Raw genomic sequence first — 23,963 nt, 5'->3', positions numbered from 1 at the left:
TTCTTTTTAACTGAAGGAGAAATAAATCTTATATAACAATTTTTAAGTCTATATTTGCCACTCTAAATGTCAAGTTTATTATAATCTGATGAAGTTTATGGTAGGGGAAAATTTTATATATATATATGAATGGAATGGAAATAAAATGTTAATGGCATATTTTTAATACACTAATATTTGAATAAACCTACATTCTGTTAATTCATAGTTAAAAGAAAAAAAAATTATATAAATACATATGAATTTAATAAACCGAAAAAAACGAAAAAAATATATGTTAATGGTATAATCTTAATAAACTACTTCTTTCTCTCTTCCTCTCTCTCATCCATTCATTTTTTTTTTTCTTTCGCTTAACCACTCAACCTTACTCATTCACCGCTGCTTACCCTCTCTCACTTCCTCATTCACCCACTCAGCCTCACAATCTCGTATTCTAACTCATTGCTCCAGTAATCCTTCTCATTCACTGACACTCAAACTTTCCCTCTCACTTTCTAACTCACCCTCACACACCCTTCACCTTTTAAAATCGACTTCCTTCACTTCCTCACTCCCTTATTTCACCTCATTTCCACCTCATCCACTCGTTACTTACCCTTCAGACTTCACAAGTTAAGTGCCATGCCTCTACCCCACACCCACCAAACCTTACACACACATTAATTAACTCAAAGCCTCGAAAATTCGCAATAACTCAAAACATCCCACAAAAACACCGAGTTTAGATACAAAGGCTGGACCTCAATGCGTCCTTTGCATAACCCGCCTCTTATTTCACTGATTTATCACTTATTTATGGGCCTTTTCTTGTTTTTCTCGGGTTAAAATGAAGGAAAGGGATTGGGGATATTTGCACAGGGAGTTTGAATGCACAGGAAGTCTGGTTGGTGCTAAAATTGAGGGTGAAATAAGAGGGGTGAGGTCGGGGGCTTGCTACGCGGGCTTTGCGGGTTGTCTACGCCCTGTTTTGAAGTTGTCCTATGCTTGTCTTCCCCTGGGGACGGTCCTCTTTTCTTGTGGTTTTTAGTGGTTTTCATGTGGTTTTTGTAACTATTTTTTTTATTTATGTGTGTTTTTAATGTTTTGTTTAGTTAATTTTATCTTTCCGGCTCTCTCTTTCTTGGGTTTTTTTTTTCCTAGTTTGTGCCGTTTTTTCTCTCTCTAGATTTGTTTTATAAATGTTTTGTTTATTTTCTTTGATTTTTTTAATGTTTTCTGCCTTTTTTCTGGAGATAGTTCATAGGAATGGTTTTCTTTAGTTTCTAGTGTTTTCTTTTGTTTCTTGTATCTTATTATGTCATTAATTTTATCACTGTCCATTTGCATACCCATCTTTTTATTATGTATAGTTCTCGTATACTTTCAGGTGTTTTCCAGGTGTTTTTTAAGTGTTTTCAAGTCCTTTTATACTGTCCATGACTCCACTGATTATTATTCTATTTATAACTTCCTTTCTTCATCAGTTCTTTTTCATCACTCACCACTTCCTTGTAAGTTTCTCAATATCCTCCAGGTTATTTACGTGTGTTACTCATGCACTTGTAAGAATGTTTTTTGTTCTAATTATAATTCTACTCACGTTCTCAGCTGCTCTTTGCCCTTACTCATCCCTTCTAATTTTTTTTTCTCTCTTTCTTTATCTTAACCTTTATCTTAACCCTCATACGCTCTATATGTGTGTGTGTATGTGTGTTTTTTTCTCTCTCTTTCTCCTTTACTTTTCTCCATATATTTATCATTTTATTATTTTTTTTCGTAATCCTTTTCAATTAATGTGTCCTTTTCTTTCTTTGATGTATCACTTCCCGTTCTCTTTTTTTTTTTTTTCACCCTTGCCATCCTTTCTACCATTTTATTTTCTATCCATATCATTTTATTTCTTTATCATCTATTTCTTCCCATGCTTCGTTTGTTTCTCTTCTTATTATATTTTTTTTCTAATCACCAAGCATTTATTTTCCTTTCCTTTCTCTTCTTTAATGGTTCCTTTGTTTGTTTTTTTTTCCTATCGTACAGAAGCAAGCAGGGAGTTTAAGAGTTTCCCTAGCACGGATGTATGCATGAATACCCAAGACCCACACACACACACACACATACACACGCACACACACACACTCTCTCTCTCTCTCTCTACTATCAGATAATAGTTGTAGGAGCAGTGACTATTGAAAAGAAAAACAGAGAGAGAGAGAGAGAGAGAGAGAGAGAGAGAGAGAGAGAGAGAGAGAGAGAGAGAGAGAGAGAGAGAGAGAGATGAATTAATAAATGCATAAATACCAAATGAAATATGATACAGAAGAAATTATGAGAAAAAAAAAAAATAGACGAATAAACAAATACATAAATATCCAAATGAGATATAATATAGAACAAATTATAAAGGAGAGAGAAAAAAAAAATCCAGTGACAAGTTTGGTGCAGTGTACGTAAACCTTGGGGACGGGGGGGGGGGGGTGACGTTGCTGTGGTGATGGTTAGGGCAGAGCAGCAGCTGTCACACACACCCACCACACACACCTTCACTATGCAACGCCTCTGTGCCGCATCTTCACTACTACTAAAAATTACGCTAGTTTTTAAGAATGTTCTGTTCTATGAATTAATACGTTTTCTAATCATTAACAGGAAAAACACTCTTGGGAACTCAGGCAGTATCTTTCTGGCCTTTGAAGATAATCATGGTTTCAGAATACAGGCCTTACCGGGGACATGACAGACGTATCCATATGAATAAAAGGATGAATAAAGGAGATGTACCCGTTTTCATATTAAACAACCAGGGCGGGACTCGAGATAATGGATATAAGCCAGGAAAGTTTAGGTTTAGAAAAGAGACTGGGAGGAACTGTTTCAGACTGGTGGACGAGTGGAAGAAGATAAGCGGTCATGTAGTCAGCGCGCTATAGCTAGTTTGAAGCGAAGGTTAGAGGACTATAGACAGGGAAGACAGGAAGATAAGAAGATTGACAGGAGAAAGAGGATGAAAGACGCTCATATATATATAGTTATGGTTAGTACATGATTTAAGTCATGTGTAAAGCACTCAGAGGTGTTTTAGCGTGTTTAAATCTTGAGGTGATGCACCCAGCCAGTGTTGCTTTGGGTGATGTCAACCTGTGATGCCTTCTCATTTAAGCTTGTATAGATATCTTAAAGAGTCTGCCTGCTCATGTATATATACTAGAGGATGAAATATGCTTTTAATGAGAGGCTTCAAGTCACACAAGCTTTTTAATGCCTTAACATCAGGTCACACAATCACGTCATTGTACAGTATCAACAGCGCCAGGACCAGTTCAAATTTGGCGCTTAGATCAGTGATATGTGGATACTTTGACATTTACAATATAGCTTACGTGTTTTACGTGTTTATATTTCATTGTATTTTTTTTTTATAAGTATAGTATAATATGGGAGAAGTTGGTGCATATTACTGGAAGCAGAAATACTATTTTGTGGATTGGTGGATGGGTGTGTAGGGAGTAGCTGCGTGCTGGCAGAGGGAGCCTGTAGACGTCAGGCAAGACGGGATTGTGTTTGAATGACATTTGTGTGTAGCTACTTTATTTAACTTGGATTATTCGCTGAAAAAAAACAGTGACATGGACTATGGTTACCTTTGTGTGCTGCTGCAGACTTGGTGCTTGCCGGGAGAGGCTGATGCTGGAGGAGGAAGGCTCAAAGTACTGGTAAGTGACCCACCTACACTTGATCAGCTGGCAGAGTTTGCACAATTTATTTATTTTTCCAGACGTTATCCTGTAATAGGCGGTGACTTTAATATATTAGTGTTGCTCTTTATAATAACACCGTGTCACGCACAACGAAACATTGAAGGTTACGTTACATTAGTGTTCGTGTTTTAGAAAATTCGTCAAACATTATTTTTTTCCTTCGTTTTTATTTTAAACATTCATATTCCACATATTTTCTCATTAGAAATACATTCCACGGTCTTACTAATGTTCCTAACCTCCAGGACAAAATACCCACGTAAAACCACAACAAAATAAGAAAAATAAATAAATAAATAACTTGTAAGCTGAGCTGGAGGTAGACTTTCCCTATATATTAGCCATTATTTGCTACATTTCTCACTAATTATAAGCCAATCCTGTCGCTAAAGGGAGCTACATCACTTTGCTTTCATATCCGCTGGTCAGATATAATCGCCATGGTCTGGGTTTAGTGTGATGAAGGCTTAAGTGAGAAATATTGGCGGCTGTCTCCTCCAGCGGGACCGCCGCCATGATGGATTTGCCTGCCGGAACATGTCGATATTTTGATTATTTTATATTTTTGCTAAATGTTTTATTTCGCTTTCTAAGTAACTTTTTATGGTTTCTAAAAATATTTCTTAATTTGTTAAGTGTTTTTCGTAGTTCTGTACAGTCAAATATGTTGATTTTGCAGGTGTTTCGTATGTAAATAAGGGCCGTTTCCTGGCGTATTTTTCATACCCTGTCAAACTAGTTTTTTTATTTCAGCTTCTAACTAAGTTTTTATTGCTTCTAAAAATTGCTTATGATTTTTAAAGTGTTTCACATTGCTGTTAAAGTAAATATGTGGCCTTTAAATTTATATATAGGCCCGTTAAAAGTCGGTTTTTCAACGTTTTCTTAATACCAAATATTTTTATTTCAGCTTGTAAGTAATTTTAGATTATTTGTAAAAATAGTTTAGATTTTTTAAAGTGTTTTGCATTACTTTTAAGTCAGATTTTTTGGGTTTAATTGTCGATTTTAATGACGTCAAAGTTCCAACATTTTTTCATAACCTTCATTTGAAATTTCTTTATTATTACTGAGGCTTGAAATGTTTTAATATTCCAGGTATTTGTAAAAAAATATGGCAAGTCAGAATATGTAAAGCAATCCAGTATAGGCGCTGTATTTCAAAATTCGATTTTCAAAATGAAATTACGTACGTATAAAATGGACTTTGTGACGTCATCAGCCGCCATGACGTCATCAGACCGACACCCTCGACCTTCCAGACTCCCTTCGTCAATATTTAGCGTAATTTACAGTGTTTTCTTGGAGTAATGAGTACACTATTGTCCTGATTTATGCATAGATAGTGGCAGATGGTGAGTAAGTGTGTGTAATGAGTGTGTTCATGTGTGTGGGGAGGGAGTGGGGGAATAGGGGTGTGCGGGATGCCTGCTAAGGCTCACCACCCAGCCTGTCACTGCTCCTGCCTGCTTGTTGTTGTTGTTGTTGTTGTTGTTGTTGTTGTTATTGTTGTTGTGTGTGTGTATGTGTGTGTGTGTGTGTGTGTGTGTGTGTGTGTGTGTGTGTGTGTGACGCTGACGCCGCTTCAGATCTGTATCAACCGCTCAACAGGGGAGGTGAGGTGCATGACGCCACAGTCTTCATTTATTATTCCCCGAGTGTAGCGAGGATGTTCTAATTTTGTTAGCGCATCTCTTGCAACCCACCGCTCCGCCTGGCCCTGGAGGGTACAACAATGATTTGGCCAGGAGCACCTTTTGGTGTCCACTGCATATAAAAACTGTAATTTGAGGCTCGGAAACACCTCCCAGTAGGTAACTTTTGACGGCGCATCTCTCTTATTTTCTGACATTTCTTCGTCAGACGCACCGTTTTGCCCTATTTTGCATATTTCTACTTATCGAGCGCGCAAAATGAGCGAATTAAATGCCATAACTCACTTCACAGACGGGATAGCCAGTTTTGGTTGACGCCATCAGACTCACCGGTGGCTGTAGAATTAAGATGGATGATAAATACTTGTAAAAATTAAATAAATGAATAAATAAATAAATAAAAATAGAAAAAAAGGAAATGTTATTACGACGAGATGAACTGTGAAGATGTTTATAACGTTTGACTTATGCTTGCTATTTTCAAGTTAATCATTGAATGCTGAAATATATTACATTAAGTAGGAAAAACTGTCATGTACACGATAGTGTGATCAGAGTGCAGATAAAGCTCCACATACTGAAAACACAGAGTCATTTACAGCAACATGTCACTCGCCGCAACCATCACGGCGGCGCGCCACTCGGCGTGGCGTGTGCAGGCGGTGTCCATATGGCCAGAGGCCTGCGACGCATCTAAAAATTAGAACCCCCTCCTCCCCCAGCCGCGAGGGGAAGGTCCGCATCTTAAAGCTCCGCATCTTAAAGCACCTATTATCTGGTTTTCTTTTCTGCAATTGTTGTAGATTACTGCTTTTGATAAATACTGTATAGGTGCATGTCATGTGTTTGCTGTGAGGTATATTTACATTTCTACTGCTATTAGTACTCCGAATATACTGCTTCCACTACTACTACTACTACTACTACTACTATAACTGATATAATTTTGGGTCGCAGTCAAAACAGCTCTAGAATTACTGGGCAAGACAGACGTGTATTGCATACGTGACAAATCTACTTGTCAGTCAAAAATATATATAGATTTGAACTCGTGTATCTTTGTATCCATACATGTCGATGTATGGCTGTGCGTATGTATAGCTAGCACAGATGTATTGCAAGAAGGTCGATCGATATATACGTGTGTAAAGTAAAATAAACAAAATATACGTTAAGTTATGTCTTAAACAACCAGCTTAAATAGAGATACACCTGATCTGTGCTTGCATCAGGGTTTACGTATGACCATGCACGTATAACCAATGCAGAAATAAGTATTGCAAGCAGAACTCACCTGTTTGTCGAGTCAGGATGCACTGGCGTATACGCACCCCGCATGAGAAACAGCAACCTTGCGCGAGGGACAACTATGGCTAGGAGGGGAAGGGAAGGGTGCGGCAGCTTTACCTCGCCTCGCCCGCCGCATCATCAGCGAAAAAAAAATAAAAAATAAAAATAAATAAATAAATAAAAATGAATAAATGAATAAATAAATAATAAATAAAATAATAATAATAATAATAATAATAATAATAATAATGATAATAAATAAATAAAATCAATAAGTAAATAAAATAAATAAATTGGTCCTGTCTTGGTGTGTGCGTGTATAGCATTAGATTTGTGATGTGCCAGCCTGTAATAGTAATAATAGACTCTTACATCAGTCTCTACTACTTCTACTACTGTTATTGCTATTACACCAACACAATTACTACTACTACTATTGCCACCACCAATACATATGACAGTAATTCCACAAGGATAAATGAAAACCAGACCATTGTAATTTTTTTGGTAATATTTCCTTTTTTTTTAATTCTTTACACTAAAATAAGTCTTTATTCAATCTCACAACATTCTCACGTCCGTACAATAATTCCAAAAACTCTGTACGAGAGCTATGGGGCGTGTTGCCATTAAGTCCAATCTCCTACTGCATATTTTTTTTACTTTTACCCAGAAACAGTTGCATTTACACGAACACCCGTGGATAAATGCTAGAAAAAAAAATACATCACTTTTTACAACAGGATTCAAGGGATAAGGAATAATGAGAGGGAATCAAGGGTCGGTTAAGTTTAGGAGGAAAGTGGGCTAAAGGATAATGGAAGGGAGGTAGCAGATTTTTTCATACAATCTGCCTTGATATTTATACAGTGCCAAAGGGAGTATTATCATTATTGTTCCCTGTGGGGGGGGGTCGTTATTGATTCTATACGGGAGACTAAATAAAAGAGAAAGGAAGAGAACTAATGTGTATATATACTAAAAAAGGGAACAAAGAGAGGGATTAGGAAGAGAAAGGAGGAAGAAAAGTATAAGAGAGGAGGAAGATGAGAAATGGAAGAAATAATGAAGATAAGAAAAGAAATGAAGGAAAACAAGGATAAAAATACGGTAATAAGATATGAACAGGAGGAAGAAGAGGAGAGATGGAGGAGCAGGAAAAGTTAGAAGAATGAAAAACAAAAAAGGGAATGAATGGGAGAGAAGCACAAAGAGGAAGAGAGAAAAATGCAAGAATAGGAGAAAGAGGAGACCAGATTTAGAAGAAAGAGAAGAGAACAAAGAACAGAAGAGAAGATATTAGGACACAGAAAGAGAGAAAGAGAGAGACAGAAAGAAGAGAAGACGGAAGATGAAAGTTTATGAGGAGAAGGCAGTCCTGTTTACTCATACTGTTCCTTGAGCTTAACAAGGAGAGCATCACACGTCTTCTTCGCGTCTCCCAGCAGCATGTTGGTGTTGGGCTTAAAGAAGATGGGGTTGTCAACGGCAGCGTACCCCACACCCAGGGACCTCTTCATCACAATGACCTGAGGGAGAGAGAAGGTGGTGGTGGTGAGGGCTGGTGATGAGGGAATGACAGGGAAAGACAGGAATTCCTTTAGAAAATCACACACACACTATCCGTCTATACACCAGGCTGGCAATCCCACATGGGGCAGCCCAGACAAAGCACCACACACTCGCACACACACATCACTCACACTCTTAGCCCTGTTAGCCCCTGGTGAAAAGGGACAGTCTTGTGGACCACCCTACTGCACCCCAGGAGCTTAGGCACACACACACTACAATATAAACCATCATCATTATTATTCATGAAGAAGAATGAACAATAGCGGAAACAGGAATGACAAGATAAACATCCTAATAAAATCATATCATAATCAGCATCATCAGCATGACGGCCTCACCTGGTTGGACTTCCACACCCTGAGGACGGGCATGCCGGCAATGATGGAGTTGGGGTCGTCCTCTGCGGCAGAGTTGACGGTGTCGTTGGCGCCGATCACCAGCACCAAGTCAGTCTCTGGGAAGTCGTCGTTGATCTCGTCCATCTCCAGAACCACGTCGTAGGGCACGCCAGCCTCCGCCAGCAGCACGTTGAGCTGACCCGGCATGCGTCCCGCCACAGGGTGAATGCCAAACCTCACGTTCTTGTTCTTCTTGCGCAGGATGTCCACCATCTCAGCAATGGGGTACTGCGCCTTGGCCACGCACAGACCGTAGCCTGGAAATGATCTGGTGTTAGTGGTGTTGTAGAGAAAGTGTGATGGAATATTGATAGTTTAACAGATCCTAGTGTTCTTGTGCAAAATATCCACCATCTATGGGTTACTGAGCCTTGCCCATCACGAAATGTAGCCTTCGGTGGTCTGGTGTTAGTGTGGTGCTGTGGACAGGATAACAATGGACAATAATAGTTTAACAGGCCCTAGTGGAACGTGTGATGATTGTAAAGACTGGAGTTTTGGTAGAAGTGATCTAGTGGTGGTGTGGATGTGGCTGAGGCTGGAGTGACAGTTTAATCCTTTCGCTGCAATGAGCAACAATTCACGGCACTAAAAGCAACGTGTACCATCTTTAGAAGCATCTACAAAAAAAGAAGGGGGGGAAAAGAAGAGATATTGCAATTTCTGGCTGTAGAACAAGAAAAATGGACTCATAATGTTTAGTAATTACAGAAACATGCGTCAAATAGCAGTGAAAGGATTAACAGGCCCTAGTGGAAGGTGCCACAACAATGACCACCAACTGACCTGGCACAATGATGATGTTCTTGGCGTTGACCATCATCTCCACAGTCTGCTCCACGTTGGTCTCCGTGTGGGTGCCGGTGATCTCCATGGGCTTGCCGGTGCCGGTGGAGGAGGTGCCGAACCCGCCCAGGATGACGTTAGGGAGGGATCGGTTCATGGCCTGGTGGGGAGGTGATGTGTTGAGGTTTAGCATTCGGAAGTCACCTTAACCTTGCACACAACACACTCATGGAGAAAACAGATGAAAAAATATAAACACAAAGGAAGGAGAGGACTTTAAGCATTTGGAGCAGCCAGCCTCACCTTGCACATGATGTAGGAGAGGATGGCACCAGAGGACCCAATGAGAGCGCCCACCACAGTCATGAGGTTATTGTTCAGCATGAAGCCCTCAGCACACAGCGCCCAGCCAGAGTAGCTGTTGAGCACTGTGATGACCACCGGCATGTCCGCACCTGTGGAGAGGAGGGAGGAGAGGAGGGAAGAGGTCTTAGGGGAGGCCTGGTGTGTGGGAAGGAGAGCAGGAGTGGAAATGAGATGGTTTGGTCATGCAGTAAAGTGAAGACCAGGAACCAACTAAAAGAGCCTCGTGTTTCTGAATAGACCCAACTGAGAGACGGCATTTCCCAGACACTCACCTCCAATGGCCATGGTGAGGGTGACGCCCATAACGGCAGAGAGGGTGGTGGTGGTGCCCAGCATAGACAAGCCAACGTTGAGAGAGGGGTCCATCATGTACCAGCCCATTGCGCCAATGTTAGCCGCCAGCAGGCCAGAGTTGAGGGCGTGTCGGCCAGGCAACAGCAGCGGGGCAGAGTTGAGGAGCCCCTGCAGCTTCCCGTAGGCCACCAGGGAGCCACTGAAGGTCACGCCACCGATGTAGGTGCCGAGGAACAGGGCAGTCTTGATGGCATTGGCGGCAGGGTCCGTGGCAAAGTTGGGGAAGTCGTGGAGGTACGTGGAGATGCAGGTGAGAACTGCAGCCGCTCCCACCAAGCTGTGGGTGGACAGGTGGTGGTGAGGGGGATCACTTCACAAAAGCAAAGAACTATTACCAAGGACTGCTGCTGCCTCTACCACACTGTGGGGGACAGAGGAGCTTAGGCACAGCACAGCTGGCCACATGTTTCCATAGCAACACCAAACAGCATACACAGAAAATAATAAGTAAAATAAAAAAATTGAAGGCAATATGAAAATTAGATATTGCATAAACAAGTGAGGTGAGAGGACAGACAGACAAGCAAGTCCTCACCTATGGAAGGCAGCCACCAGCTGTGGCAGGTCAGTGATCTCAATCTTCTTGGCGATGGTGGTGCCGATGGCACCGCCCAGGGCAGCAGCACCACCCATCTGCACCAGCACTGGCATGGCGGGCGTCAGCGCCCCGATGGTGGATGCAATGCCGCCAGACACGCCGATCTGCACCAGGGAAACCCACCGTCAATTGAAACTGCACAAAATACTTATTTGGGGCTCATTTATTGAAAATTCCTAAAAATGAGAAATTAAATGAAAACAAAATGCACTAAAATAAATAAAGTAAAAACCAAGAAAATAAACAAATAAAGAGACAGAAAGGTGCAACCTCACCATTCCCAGCGTGTTGCCCAGCCTGCAGGTGGACTGGTTGGAGAGGCCACCCAGGGCACCCACGCAGCACAGCGAGGCAGCCAGGTATGCCATCTGGTGGCTCTCAGGGTAACCGCTGGCAGCTGTGGCAGCGTAGCCTCCCAGGAACACTGCTGCTGGGATGCCGTACAGATAGGTGTACTCCGGAGGGTCAGTGGGCCTGGGGGGTGGGGATGGCACGATTAAGATGGCTGGTATCTGAGTGCATTACTCTCATGTACGGGATGAGAACACCTGAGGGAAGGTTTAGGGATGCAGTGAAGGAAGACATACTTGTATGGTGTGTCAGGGGAGATGAAGGCAGGAGGATACTGGAGATGGATCTACCCAGCAAGAGAGAGAGAGAAGACCTGAAAGAATGTTTATGAAAGAAAAGAAGATTGTACTGGGTGTGGCTGAGGTGGTGTGGTTGTGTCAGTTGGAAAGAGGAAGGCAGGGGGTGTGCTAGGGATGGATCACCTGGCAGGAGAAACTGAGAAGACCTGGGAGAAAGCTCAACTGATCTGACTTGATCTGACCTAGCAATGCCTCACCTCTTGAACATGTCCAGCATCCTCTGTGTCACCAGGAAGCCACCGAAGATGTTGATGAAGGAGATGAAGGCAGCGGTGGCGGCCAGACCCTCGATGATGTTGGTGGGGTAGTATCCGCCACCCATCAACAGCAGCCCACCCACCGCCGTGATGCCTGGGGACGCCACAAGTCAGGCCATCAGTCAGTGCATCAGAGTAGCTTATAATCATGTGTGTGTTTTTAATGTTTCTATTTTTCAGTGATATGTTATTTTGATTTTATATATATATATATATATATATATATATATATATATATATATTTTTTTTTTTTTTTTCTTTTCTTTTTAGAGGTTCATAATTAAGACAAAGTTAAGGTGCATTTTGTGTTGTATTATCCACTGGGTTTTTAGTGTGTGTGTGTGTGTGTGTGTGTGTGTGTGTGTGTGTGTGTGTGTGTGTGTGTGTGTGTGTGTGTGTGTGTGTCAATTATGAACCTCTAAAAAGAAAAAATATATATATAAAATCAAAATAACACATAACTGAAAAAAAAAAAACATTAAAAATATTAAAACACAAAGCATTACTAGTACTGCAAAACACCTTAACTTTGAACCACTAAAAATAGATAAATAGAATAAATATATACACCCAATGAGAAAGATGAAAATAAATAAAAACTCACACACACACACACACACACACACACACACACACACACACGTACCAGAGATGGCATTAGTGACAGACATGAGAGGGGAGTGGAGGGCAGGGGTGACAGACCAGACGGTGTGGTAGCCAACAATGCCGGCCAGGGAGAAGGTGGTCATCATTTGGGTCATGGCGGGGTTAGGTGAGCCCATACCCAGTGCCATCAAGCTGCCCAGACCTGCAAAGGAAGACAAATAAGAGGATTGTTACAGAACTGTAGGAAAAAAGAAACAAAAATAGCCTGTAAAAAATAAAAAAAACTATATACCAGGCTGGCAATCCCATACACACACACACACACACACACACACACACACACACACACACACACACACACACACACACACACACACACACACACACACACACACAGTGTAGTGAAGTGGTTAGCACGCTCGGCTCACAACCAAGAAGGCCTGGGTTTGAATCCCGGGTGCGGAGAGGCAAATGGGCAAGCCTCTTAATGTGCAGCCCCTGTTCACCATGCAGCAAGTAGGTATGGGATGTAATCCAAGGGGTTGTGACCTTGTTGTCCCAGTGTGTGGTGTGTTAGTGGTCTCAATCCTACCCAAATTCGGTCACTATTAGCTTTGAGCTCTTTCTGTAGGGGAACGGCTGGCTGGATGACCAGTAGACGACTGCAGGTGAATCACTCACTCTTAGTTCCGTCAACCCTTGGTGGAAAGGGACAGTCCTGTGGACCACTCTACAACACCCAAGGAGCTTAGACATAGTGACAATACAACACCAAGGACTCTGTCCACACACAGACACATCCTTACCAGCAGCGTAGGCAGAGGCATCCTTCAAGGTCATGGTGAAGTAGTTGGGTGGTGGGGGAGGTTCCTTCACGGCCGCCGGTGCTGCTGCTGCCGGGACCGCACCAGGGGAGGGCTCGGGAGGGGGTGGGGGGGGCCACATGAGCTGTCCGTTCTGCAGGATGATGGAGCCCCTGACCACCTCGTCCTCCAGGTTGATATTGAAGTGGTCCTTCTCACCGATGGACAGCAGGAACTTGGAGATGTTGTTGCCGTACAGGAACGAGGACTGGGTGGGCAGGCGGGAGGGCAGGTCAGTCAGGCCGATGTGTGTCACGTCCTTGTACACTGACACCTCGCCCGGCACGGTGGTCTCGATGTTGCCACCTGCCTCTGCTGCCAAGTCAACCACGACTGACCCCGGCTTCATGGCCTCCACGTGTTCCTGTGGGGAGTTGGAGGGGTCAGGTCATCTCTTACAGTAATAGTGACAGTAACAAGTTGTCTCTTGAGGGCAGTTACTGGAGGGTTGTGGGGTCAGGTCACCTCTTAATGGTAATGGTGACAGTAACAAGTCATCTCCAAGGGCAGTAATGGTAGCAAAAAGCCATCTCTTGTAATGTTACTATGACTATCTCAGGATTGTGGGGGTGGTGGGGGTTAGATCACCTCTTGTGGTAATGGTGCCAGCTATATATAATTCATCTCTAAGAGCAGGCAGAAATATGGGTAACCTTTTTCCCATTTTCTTGGCTGCACACTCTCATCCCACACTCCTTGAAGAATGCTCCTGGCGTCCCTCACCCGCACTACTTGTCACATGAAGCGTAAGGCAACACGCTCATCCCACACAGAAGCAAAGGTAGCCAAGACTGCTCCTGGCGTCCCTCATCCTCACTACTCGTCATTTGAAGCATAATAAGACAACAATGTCCCTCACCCTCTTGATGAGAACCGGCGCCTTCTTCCCGGGGATGAGAGCCGTACTGATGATGATGTCCACGTCCCTGGCCTGCTTGGCAAACAGCGCCATCTCCGCCTCAATGAACTCCTTCGACATCTCCTTAGCATAACCGCCTGTGCCCTCGCCAGACTCCTGCAGAGATGATACAATGGGGATGTGAGACAGAGGGAAAATGAGATATGGATGATTCTAAGACTAATGTGGGAGATGGATGGAAATAAAGGACAGACACACACACACGCACGCACACACAGACTCACCTTGACATTGACCTCCAGGAACTCTGCCCCGAAGGATTCCACCTGCTCCTTGACTGCTGCCCTGGTGTCGAAGGCCCTCACGATGGCACCCATGTTCTTGGCCTGACCAACTGCCGCCAAACCCGCTACACCGCCGCCAATCACCAGCACCTTGGCCGGGGGAACCTTGCCGGCTGCGGTGATCTGGCCGGTGAAGAAGCGGCCGAAGTGGTTGGACGCCTCCACCACTGCACGGTAGCCGGCGATGTTGGCCATGGAGCTCAATGCATCAAACACTTGCGCTCGGCTGATCCTCGGCACGCAGTCCATGCCTAGTGGGGAGGATACAAAATTGTGGAGAATAAAAACTTGGTAAAAATAACTAAACATGAAAAGATATGAAAGGAAATGGGATTAATCAGATTAATTAGGATCAATCAGTGAGAAGTGAAGTGCTGCTAATTAAGAAGGCTGGTATTTGAATGTATTACTTTCAAGTGAGGTGGTAGTTTGCTGCCAGTGGTGTTGGGGTGAGCCGTGGGTTGTTGAGGTTTGTGGGGCCGAGGGAAAAACAGTTTGGTGCTAGAGGTGTTGGGGTGATGCATGGGTTGTCAAGGTTTGTGGGGCAGAGGGAAGGATAGTTTGCTGCTAGAGGCGTTTGAGATAGAGACTCACCAAAGACAGTCATCTTCTTGGCAGCCAGTTGGTTCAGCAGCTCCTTGTTCTGGGCGGGGTACATGAAGGACACCAGGGAGCCGCCGTCCTTGAACAGAGCCACCTCTTCCGTTGCTGGCTGCCGCACCTTCAGCACAATGTCTGTGGAGTGTTACCAATGAGCTGCCTGTTCTGCTCCATGTATGTGTCTCTTCTGCATACACACACACACACACACACACACACACACACACACACACACACACACACACACACACTATATACATATAAATCTAAACCAAAAAAACACATTATCTATTGTTCCTCCTATTTCTTTGCATCATCTATTGTTCCTCTTCCTCCTTCCTCTTCCCTCACCTCCTCCTATTCCTTTGCATCATCTATTGTTCCTCTTCTTCCCTATTTCCTCCCCTATTACTTCACATTATCTATTGTTCTTCCTCCTGTTCCTTCACCTCTTTTCCGACTCATCCTCCTTTCTGTTCCTCAAACTCCTTCACATCCTCCCCACCAACTCCTTCCCCCTTCACCTCCTCTCCAACTCCCCACCCACTACAACTCACACCCAACCCCCACAGACCTGAGGTGAAGGCAGCATTGCGGTCAACAATCTTGGCGCCGGCCTCCTCATACGCACTGTTCAGGTACTTGGCCTGCACCCCGGCCCCATCCTCAATGGACACCGAGAACCCCTTCTTGCACAGGGCCGCCACTGAGGTAGGTGCGAGGGCCACCCTGGGGAAGGTGCCACATTATTTGGAGGTGACTGTTTTGAGTGGTGTGTGTGTGTGTGATGTATGTTTCCATTTCCTTTCTTTTTTTTATTAATTTTTTCATGTTAATTTGGGATGATATTCTGTTATTTTGGGGTGACTGTCTTGTGTTGAGAGAGAGAGAGAGAGAGAGAGAGAGAGAGAGAGAGAGAGAGAGAGAGACTATGGGTGTTGTATCTTTGTTTGTTTGTTTGTTTGTTTGTTTGTTTGTTTTTTCAATTTTTGCAATATCAATTTGGGAACACAATGATATTTTGGGGTACTGTCTTGTATTGAGTGTGTGTGTGTGTGTGTGTGTGTGTGTGTGTGTGTGTGTGTGTGTGTGTGTGTGTGTGTGTGTGTGTGTGTGTGTGTGTGTGTGTGTGTTTGTATGCTGTTTTTATTTATTTTTTTCTATCAAATTTTATGTATTATTTTATTTCTTATCTGACCAATCATTTATTATTATTCTATTACTGCTTATGCTTCAGGGTGATAACAAAACAGTCCTTCATTAATATTATCATTATTATTGTTAGTTTAAGCTTCTGTGTGACAACAAAACTAATTTATTATTACATTCACTATTATTATTATTATCATCTTGGCCTTAATGTGAAGAAAAAACATCATTTATTACAACTACTATCACTATAATCACCATCACCATCATTATAACTATCAGTACTACCATCATCACCACCACTCCATCTCACATGCATTCATTTTGCCAGACCTCCTTCATTACCACTATTATCAACATCATCACTACCATTGCCAGATCTTCATTACTACTACTACCACCATCACCACCACTGCCAGACCCTCTTCATTACCACCACCATCACCACCACCTGCCTCACTTGCGTTCATTCTGCCAGATCTCCTTCATTACTACTACTCTCACCATCATTATCACTGCCATTATTCATTACCATCATCACCACCACCACCTGTCTCACCTGCGTTCATTCTGCCATATCTCCTTGGGCACGCCGATGGTCAGGTTCTTGTAGGGGATGCCTGGGATGGCCTCGGCGGGCTTGGCGGCCTCCTGCAGCCGTGAGTGGGTCCTGAGGCCACGCACGGAGTTCAGCAGGCGGCTCCGGCTCCCCGCGGTCCCGAGTGAGCCCGCATCCAGACAGGTCACTGAAATACGCAGCAGCGACGCCATCTGTGGGAAAAACGAAGGTTAGTTGGTGTCTTCTTTCTATTTTTTTATTTTTTTTTTATGTAAGAGAAGCAGTTGAGTTAGTGTTTTTTTCTTCTTTTCTTTTCCTTTTTTTTTTTTTTTAATGTAAGAAAGGCAGCTGAGGAATGGACAAGTTAGTTGGTGTTTCCTCTTTCCTCTTCTTTCTATGTAAGAGGGGCACTGGCCAAGGGAGACTAGGAGAGAGAGAGAGAGAGAGAGAGAGAGAGAGAGAGAGAGAGAGAGAGAGAGAGAGAGATGGAAAAAAAAGAAAGCCCACTATAAATAAAAGGTTCACTAAATAAAAGACCCACTGGAAAAAAAAAAAAAAAAAAAAAAAAAAAGGCCTATTGTGTGCATTTCAAAGGGCCAAGCAGTGAATTGGTTGCAAGGACAGAGTTAGTCAAGGAGTGAGGCTGTCAAGGGCCCAGGACATTATTAACTAAGTATTAGATTCTTTAACACTACAGCTGAGAGGTGCTGAGTTGGTCAAGGTGTGGGAGTTGAAGGACCAAGCAGTGGTGCCATTTGGTGGAGGGATGATGGCATTTGTTGGGTTTTAAAGGTTTCAGGAACTATATCAATGACTAAGTGTATGGTATTAGATTCTTCAGTAGTAGAGGTGAGAAACGTGGCCATCTAGTGGAGAGAGAGAGAGAAAGAGAGAGAGAGAGCTGCATCCTGGCCTGGTGTACATAATTGTGTGTGTGTGCTTGTGTGTGATTACCTAGTTGTGTCATGCAGAAAAGGAGCCATGCCTGTACTGTCCTGCCTCTGGTGTCGGTTATCATTTAACTTGTCCTTGATATTATGAATCATTTTTGCTTCCACCACATCCTTCCTTGCTCAGACAGTTCCATCTATCAACTACTGTGTGGAAGGCTATTCTTTTTTATATCTCTTCTACAAATTTCCTTTTTCAGCTTCTTTCCGTGTCCTCTAGTGTCGTGTGTGTGTGTGTGTGTGTGTGTGTGTGTGTGTGTGTGTGTGTGTGTGTGTGTGTGTGTGTGTGTGTGGTACCTAAATAGTTGCTTTGAAAAATAAATAAATAGACAAATGAGTATATAAATGAAAAATAAATAAATAAATAATAGCATGTGCATAGCTATAGAATTAAAAAAAAAAAAAAAAAAAACTATAAAGCTAGTAAACAAAAATAAAAACAAACAAAAAAAATATGTAATTCAAAACACCGGTAGACAAGACAACAATTTAAAATACCACTGACACTACTAGGAACACTAACACAGTCCAAACCCTTTCAACACACACACAGGACGATCAAAACTAAATGTAACTCAGCCCAAAACCCCACTACGAATACTAAAAACGCTAAGAAATAAATAAATAAACAAAACAAAACAAAATAAAGATAATAGTAATAATAATAATAATCCTCTAATTAAAAAAAATACCAGTACAAAACAATTTAAAACACCGCTAACACTACTGACACAATCCAAACCTTTATAACACACACAGGAGGATCAGAATAGTCGCACTCAGTATCTCAATCCCTTCTTACAACCCTTATCGATGTCTTGGAAGAGGAAAAAACTGTTATCGTGTCTCATTCTCTTTCTATTGGTGCTTATATCAGACAAGGCCGCTGTATGCTACCAGGAGCAATGTACTGATAAGGCTTACTGCATGATAAGAGATAAGAGGTGTCTGTGTATGTCTCTCTCTCTCTCTCTCTCTCTCTCTCTCTCTCTCTCTCTCTCTCTCTCTCTCTCTCTCTCTCTCTCTCTCTCTCAAACTGGATATTTCTGGTTTTACTCTTGTTGTTGTTGTTGTTTTGTTTATATAGAAGGCTTGAGGATAGAGAAACATCTGGGGAGGTCATGAGGAGAAGGAGCAGGTTATGTTGTTAGGTTAGGTTAGGTTATGTTTGGTTATGTTGTTGTTAGGTTAGGTTAGGTTAAGTTAAGTTAAAAGCAGAGGAAAGACTGAAAACCTGGGTATGGTAAAGAGAGGGTGTAGGAAAGAGGAGCATTAGAGGTTATGAGGAGGAACAGAAGGTTATGTTAAGTTAGGAGACTGGTAGGAAGACTAAAGAACTAAAGAAGACCTTGAGATGGTGTGTGGATAGAGGATGTGAGATGTATGAATATAAGGGAAGATCATGAGGAGGAGGAAAATGAAGTGTTTGCTTTGGTTAGATCAGGTTGAGTTTAGTTAAGTTAGGTTCGGTTTGGGTTGGTTCGGTTAGAAGACTAAAGACAAGCATTTTATTTATTTGTTTATTCCTATTTATTTATTTATTCCTATCATTACTACTGTTATTGATTTCTTTCTTTTCTTTTCTTCTTTCTGCATTTGGTTAGGTGGTGGTGGTGGTGATGGTGGTGGTGGTGGTGGTGGTGGTAGTGTAGCAGTAGTAACCTTACATCACCAATCCCTTCCTCTGCTTAGTATGGTGAGGAGTGCTTGGTGAGAGTCACATGGTCTCTCTCTCTCTCTCTCTCTCTCTCTCTCTCTCTCTCTCTCTCTCTCTCTCTCTCTCTCTCTCTCTCTCTCTCTCTCTCATAAGTCTCTTCTTTCATCTCCATTTTCTTGCATCACAATTTTTTTTATCTCTTCTTCCTATGTCTTCTCTATCTCATTAACCCTATTTTTAGTCCTGCCTCTCTCTCTCTCTCTCTCTCTCTCTCTCTCTCTCTCTCTTAGGGTAGGTTATGCTGAGTCAAGTTAGGTTATGCAAAGATTCAATTAGATTAGAAATAGTTACGTTAGGGCAAGTAAGATTTCATTTTGTTTAAGTGGGTTACAGTTTTTAAAAGGTTAAGTCAGGTAAAGTTGGATTTAATTAATATTAAACTAAGTGCGATGAGGTTAACACAGGAGAAGTTTTGCCAAGGTGAAGTTAGATTAAGTTGACATTAAGGGAGTTTTCATTAGGTTAGGCTGAGATAGATTAGGGTTTGCTTAGGTGTAGTTAGGTTAGATCATGTGTGACTAGGCTAAGTTAACCACAAAAACAAACATATCGAGAGAGAGAGAGAGAGAGAGAGAGAGAGAGAGAGAGAGAGAGAGAGAGAGAGAGAGAGCCAGATGTGACAGTAAGGGAATGCAAGAAGCCGGCACCTCACTCACACATTCTCTCTCTCTCTCTCTCTGGCAGCAAGGCCGGTCATGTGAGGTGGCTGTGACATCATAACACCTCTCCTTGACGTCACATCTCTTCTTGTGATGCCTTCTGAACGGGATCACTAAATATATCACTCGTAAATAAGATAGAGGGGGGTGGATGGGGGGAGTACTGTTAGTTTATAGTAATGTGTGGGAGTTGCCATGTAATGTTTTTTTTTTTTTTTGTAACTTTTTTTTTATGATATTGTGGTTAGATGTCTTGGTGGTTTAAGAAATCAACCACTGTGAAAATATTCTCTCTCTCACTCTCTCTCTCTCTCTCTCTCTCTCTCTCTCTCTCTCTCTCTCTCTCTCTCTCTCTCTGATCTATTTTCTTAGTCCACGTTGGTTTGTGTGGGAGGGAGGGATGGGGAGGGGGAGGAGGAGTGTAGTAAGTCGTAGTAGTAGTAGTAGTAGGAGGAGGAGGAGGAGGAGGAGGAGGAGGAAGAGAAAAAGGAGGAACAATAACAATGACAATAATGACCAAGTTAACAACAACAACAAACAAACAAACAAACAAACAAACACACACACTTAACCACGTATCTCTGACCAATAAACAAACTGAATCCAGCACATGAGAGCCACACACTCGCAGAACCTTCCATAAAACAAACCAGCATTAATTAACCCACGTGTGTGAAGCCTTGCAGTCATGAAGGATATAAGATTAATGAACTACTACCGATCTAATACCTCATACTTCTCTTTTTATTGTCAGCTTGTATATATCTGGTGGACGAGTAATAGAGAAGATAGGTTAAGTACAAAGGAGTTTAATATAGTTCATTATCAGTTTATAAAGTGAAGAATAACAGGAGATAGGTTATAGACATACAAAGGTTAATAAGTGTTGGATTAATCGTATGGATGAAGATAGAAGATGCGTTAAATGCAAAGTAGTATCTTATATAATTCATAAGAAAGGTTTATAGAAGTTTTAGTAGTAGATAGCAAACAGTTTACATGCAAAAGTTTATAGGTACTGGATAATTACACGAGTTATGATGGCAAATACATAAAGTGAAAAGTAGTTTATCCTGTACAATTCATTAGTGAAATTGAAAGATATTGAATAAATGTATGAATAACGAAAGCAGTTTGTTTACCTCCCTTTAGAGAATGGGAGCCTGAATAGATTTTTTTTTTTTTTGCCATAAGTAAGGGTTGAGAACAAAATAGCAGATGGATTAATTGCATTTTTTTATCGTGTATAATTTAAGTGGCTTTGTTTTTGTTGTTTGTTTGTTTTTTCGTTTTTCGTTTTTTTTTTCGTTATCCCCCCTCTCTCTCTCTCTCTCTCTCTCTCTCTCTCTCTCTCTCTCTCTCTCTCTCTCTCTCTCTCTCTCTCTCCAGTCTTCTTAATCATGTTCTTGTGTTATTAAGGCTATCGGGTTATCTAGCATAGTTCACTGCACAAGTCAGCAGAGATTGGATAAGTGTATAGGTAATGGTAGCAGATGGAACGAGTACATAGTTTATCTTGTGTAGTCCAGGTGATGGCTTCCTTCTGCAGTCTTCTAGTTTATCTTGTTATTAGGTTATCTCCTCATGTAGTATTGATTTATCTTTACTTGTTTTTGTTATAGTTGTTTTTTGTATTGTAGTTATTAGGTGACCAATCTAACCAGTGATCTACTTGTTTAGCCATCTGTCTATCTATATCTAACCATCTATCTATCTGTCAATCTCAGTCCACGTAACTAACCATCTAATTATCTGTCTATCTGTCTAAGTAACCATCTAATTATCTGTCTGCCTATCTGTCTATCTCATTAACAGTAAAATGCAGTTAGCCAAAAGAATATCAAAATCTTAATAAACCTGTGTTCCAAATGATCCACTGTAATAATCTTTTCTAATAATAATAATAATAATAATAATTGAATACACACATCAGCTAAAGTCAAAACACACTTCCTAACTCAAGGATGCAGGAACCAAAACAATGGACAAAAAAACTCAATAATAACTTTCCTTACCTACAAAAAGCAATACACAAATAAACAAAATAGAAAAAAAAATTAATTCATAATACCAACGAACGACAGGGAACGGAAATACAAAAAAAAAAAAAAAAAAAAAAAAATAGACAAACAGCAGAAAAAAAAAACACTAAAAACTCCTAAATAAAGCAAAAATACAAGGAACTGAAAGAATCCAAAAAGACACTGCCACCTTTATCTCACTGCCAACAACAGCAAACTAATCAATGAAACACTGCAGCAAAGGGCCACACTGAGGCACTGCACTGGAACTACCCATCATGCACTTCACTGTTACTAACCCCGTCACGTTAGCATGGATAACTAGGGGCGTGGCATGTCCTGCTCTCTGCCTATTTGTGCCTATCACCACCTGGACATCAGTAATCAAGGTCCAATGCAACGGGGGCATAATAAGGACATCACAGTATCTAATCTGCAGATTTTTTTTCACTTTTCCTTAACGATCCAGTGTGTTTGGGTTAATTTAGCATATAAGGGTAGATTCTTAAATATTTGGGGCGTGTTCCGACTCAAGCTGTGGTCTGGAAAGTTTAAATAGAGCGAGAAATAAGACCGAGTAGACGGGAGGGCTGAGAAGCCGGTCGTCGCCTAGCCTGCTGATGCCCCGTTCCCAAAACGGCCGAGTCGGCTTATATTTTTACACTTTTCTGCTATTTCACGCTTATTCCCCAAATGTTTTTCGTGCGGTATTGCCGGTCCATCTATGGTTCTGTTCTGCTACTTACCGCTGTGGCGTGCAGGGGCCTCCTAAGCGAAGAAAGTAAGAGGAAAAAGAGGAGGGGACGGGGTTGTGCTCTCCCCGCCGGACCCAGCCAAGGCGAGTGGTTGGCCTGCGCACCTCCTCCTCCTCCTCCCTGCCATCCCCTCCCTCTTCCCCCTCCTCCTCCTCCTTCCTTCCCCTCTCCCTTCTTCCCCTCCTGCTCTTCTCTGCCATCTCCTCCCTTTTCCCCCTCTTCCTCTCTCTCTCTCTCTCTCTCTCTCTCTCTCTCTCTCTCTCTCTCTCTCTCTTCTTATCCCTCCTTGCTCTTTCCTCTCTCTCACTCATCCACCTCCCTCTTTACGTTCCTTGCCCCGATCTCAGTACATTCCTCCTTCATCTTCTCTCCCTCCCCCTCCTTTCCCCATCCCAATAACACCACTTGTTCATTCTACACGTGTACACATTCACACAAACCAACACACACATCCCCTCTCTGTTTAGTCTTTACCCCTATGGCAGAAGTTTACAGCTGTTCATTCTCAGATCGTTCACATTTTAGCTTATGTTTATCTAATTCATTATCTACGGGTAATCATCTCAACATATCAATCAATAAGTTTGCAGCTGTTTATTCCTCTTTTCTCTCATCAGCTAGATGTTTGTATTATAGTATCCATTTTCTCATTTCAGTTTCATTTAATTTTTCATATAACATCAAGGACTTAGTTTGAGTTCCCTCGGACACCACATGGTTATTTTTCAAGCTAGATTCTTCTCGGCTTCAAATCCCTACTCTGAGGCATGGCTGTTTTGAATAATAGTCTTTTTTTTTTCTTTTTTTCTGTGAGTACTGTGATATTTTCAAGCCTATTCCTTTTGTTCCTCGTGTCTTCTGTCATGCAGTCTTTCCACCTTAAGTTATAGGTCTTCCTCTTCTTTAAGCCACTAGAGCCTATCAAAAGTAAAGAATCCTTATTTAACTATTACTAGCTTTATGAAAACACTTGAACACCACAGTAACATTCAAGCTTGCCTGTAAGACACTGGGTAACGCAATGAAAATCCTATAAAATAAATCCCATATTGTATCAACGGATACAAATATATAAGCGCATATTTGAATATATAAGCACATATTGCTTATATATTCAAATGAGAAGGATGGCAAGGCAGATAGATGGAAATTCATTCATATATTGACCACTACCATCACTCCCGCACGAATACATCACACAAATTGTTGAGCGGA

At 42.0% G+C, this 23,963-nt stretch overlaps 2 protein-coding genes across 3 annotated transcripts in view; both read right to left on the bottom strand.

The window, feature by feature from the left end:
- The window catches only part of LOC135094914 (CD109 antigen-like), a 25,977-nt gene extending 24,964 nt beyond the window's left edge, over positions 1 to 1,013 (bottom strand). Inside the window, exon 1 of the mRNA XM_063995424.1 lies at positions 599 to 1,013. The gene's annotated coding sequence lies outside the window, so the exon portion shown is untranslated. The remainder of the gene's footprint in view (positions 1 to 598) is intronic.
- Positions 1,014 to 7,175: 6,162 nt separating this feature from the next.
- On the bottom strand, positions 7,176 to 22,867 carry LOC135094913 (NAD(P) transhydrogenase, mitochondrial-like). 2 transcript variants are annotated; one of them, XM_063995422.1, is made up of 16 exons: positions 22,740 to 22,867; positions 16,647 to 16,858; positions 15,513 to 15,667; positions 14,933 to 15,073; positions 14,279 to 14,589; positions 13,995 to 14,150; positions 13,079 to 13,499; positions 12,313 to 12,474; positions 11,607 to 11,760; positions 11,035 to 11,233; positions 10,697 to 10,863; positions 10,080 to 10,438; positions 9,745 to 9,896; positions 9,442 to 9,601; positions 8,596 to 8,912; positions 7,176 to 8,211 (listed from the first exon to the last, which is right to left on the bottom strand). In XM_063995422.1, exons 2-16 carry the CDS (start codon positions 16,856 to 16,858, stop codon positions 8,065 to 8,067), a joined length of 3,213 nt encoding a protein of 1,070 aa, XP_063851492.1. In that variant the 5' UTR covers positions 22,740 to 22,867; the 3' UTR covers positions 7,176 to 8,064. The 2 variants fall into 2 exon arrangements, with proteins under 2 accessions (XP_063851492.1, XP_063851493.1); XM_063995423.1 differs by lacking the exon at positions 22,740 to 22,867 and adding an exon at positions 18,339 to 18,471.
- Positions 22,868 to 23,963: the final 1,096 nt, after the last annotated feature.

The sequence above is a fragment of the Scylla paramamosain genome, chromosome 47 (assembly GCF_035594125.1).
Source record: "Scylla paramamosain isolate STU-SP2022 chromosome 47, ASM3559412v1, whole genome shotgun sequence".
In the NCBI taxonomy this organism is placed as follows: domain Eukaryota; kingdom Metazoa; phylum Arthropoda; class Malacostraca; order Decapoda; family Portunidae; genus Scylla; species Scylla paramamosain.
This window is presented reverse-complemented; position numbering and strand designations above follow the sequence as displayed.

Excerpts from the sequence above, each read along its gene's own strand:
- LOC135094913 (XM_063995422.1), bottom strand. The coding sequence starts at position 16,858 with ATGGCGTCGCTGCTGCGTATTTCAGTGACCTGTCTGGATGCGGGCTCA. Across the intron at positions 12,475-13,078 it reads TGCCTCTGCCTACGCTGCTG|GTCTGGGCAGCTTGATGGCA; the intron begins GTAAGGATGTGT and ends CTTCCTTTGCAG. Across the intron at positions 10,439-10,696 it reads CTGGTGGCTGCCTTCCATAG|CTTGGTGGGAGCGGCTGCAG; the intron begins GTGAGGACTTGC and ends GTCCACCCACAG.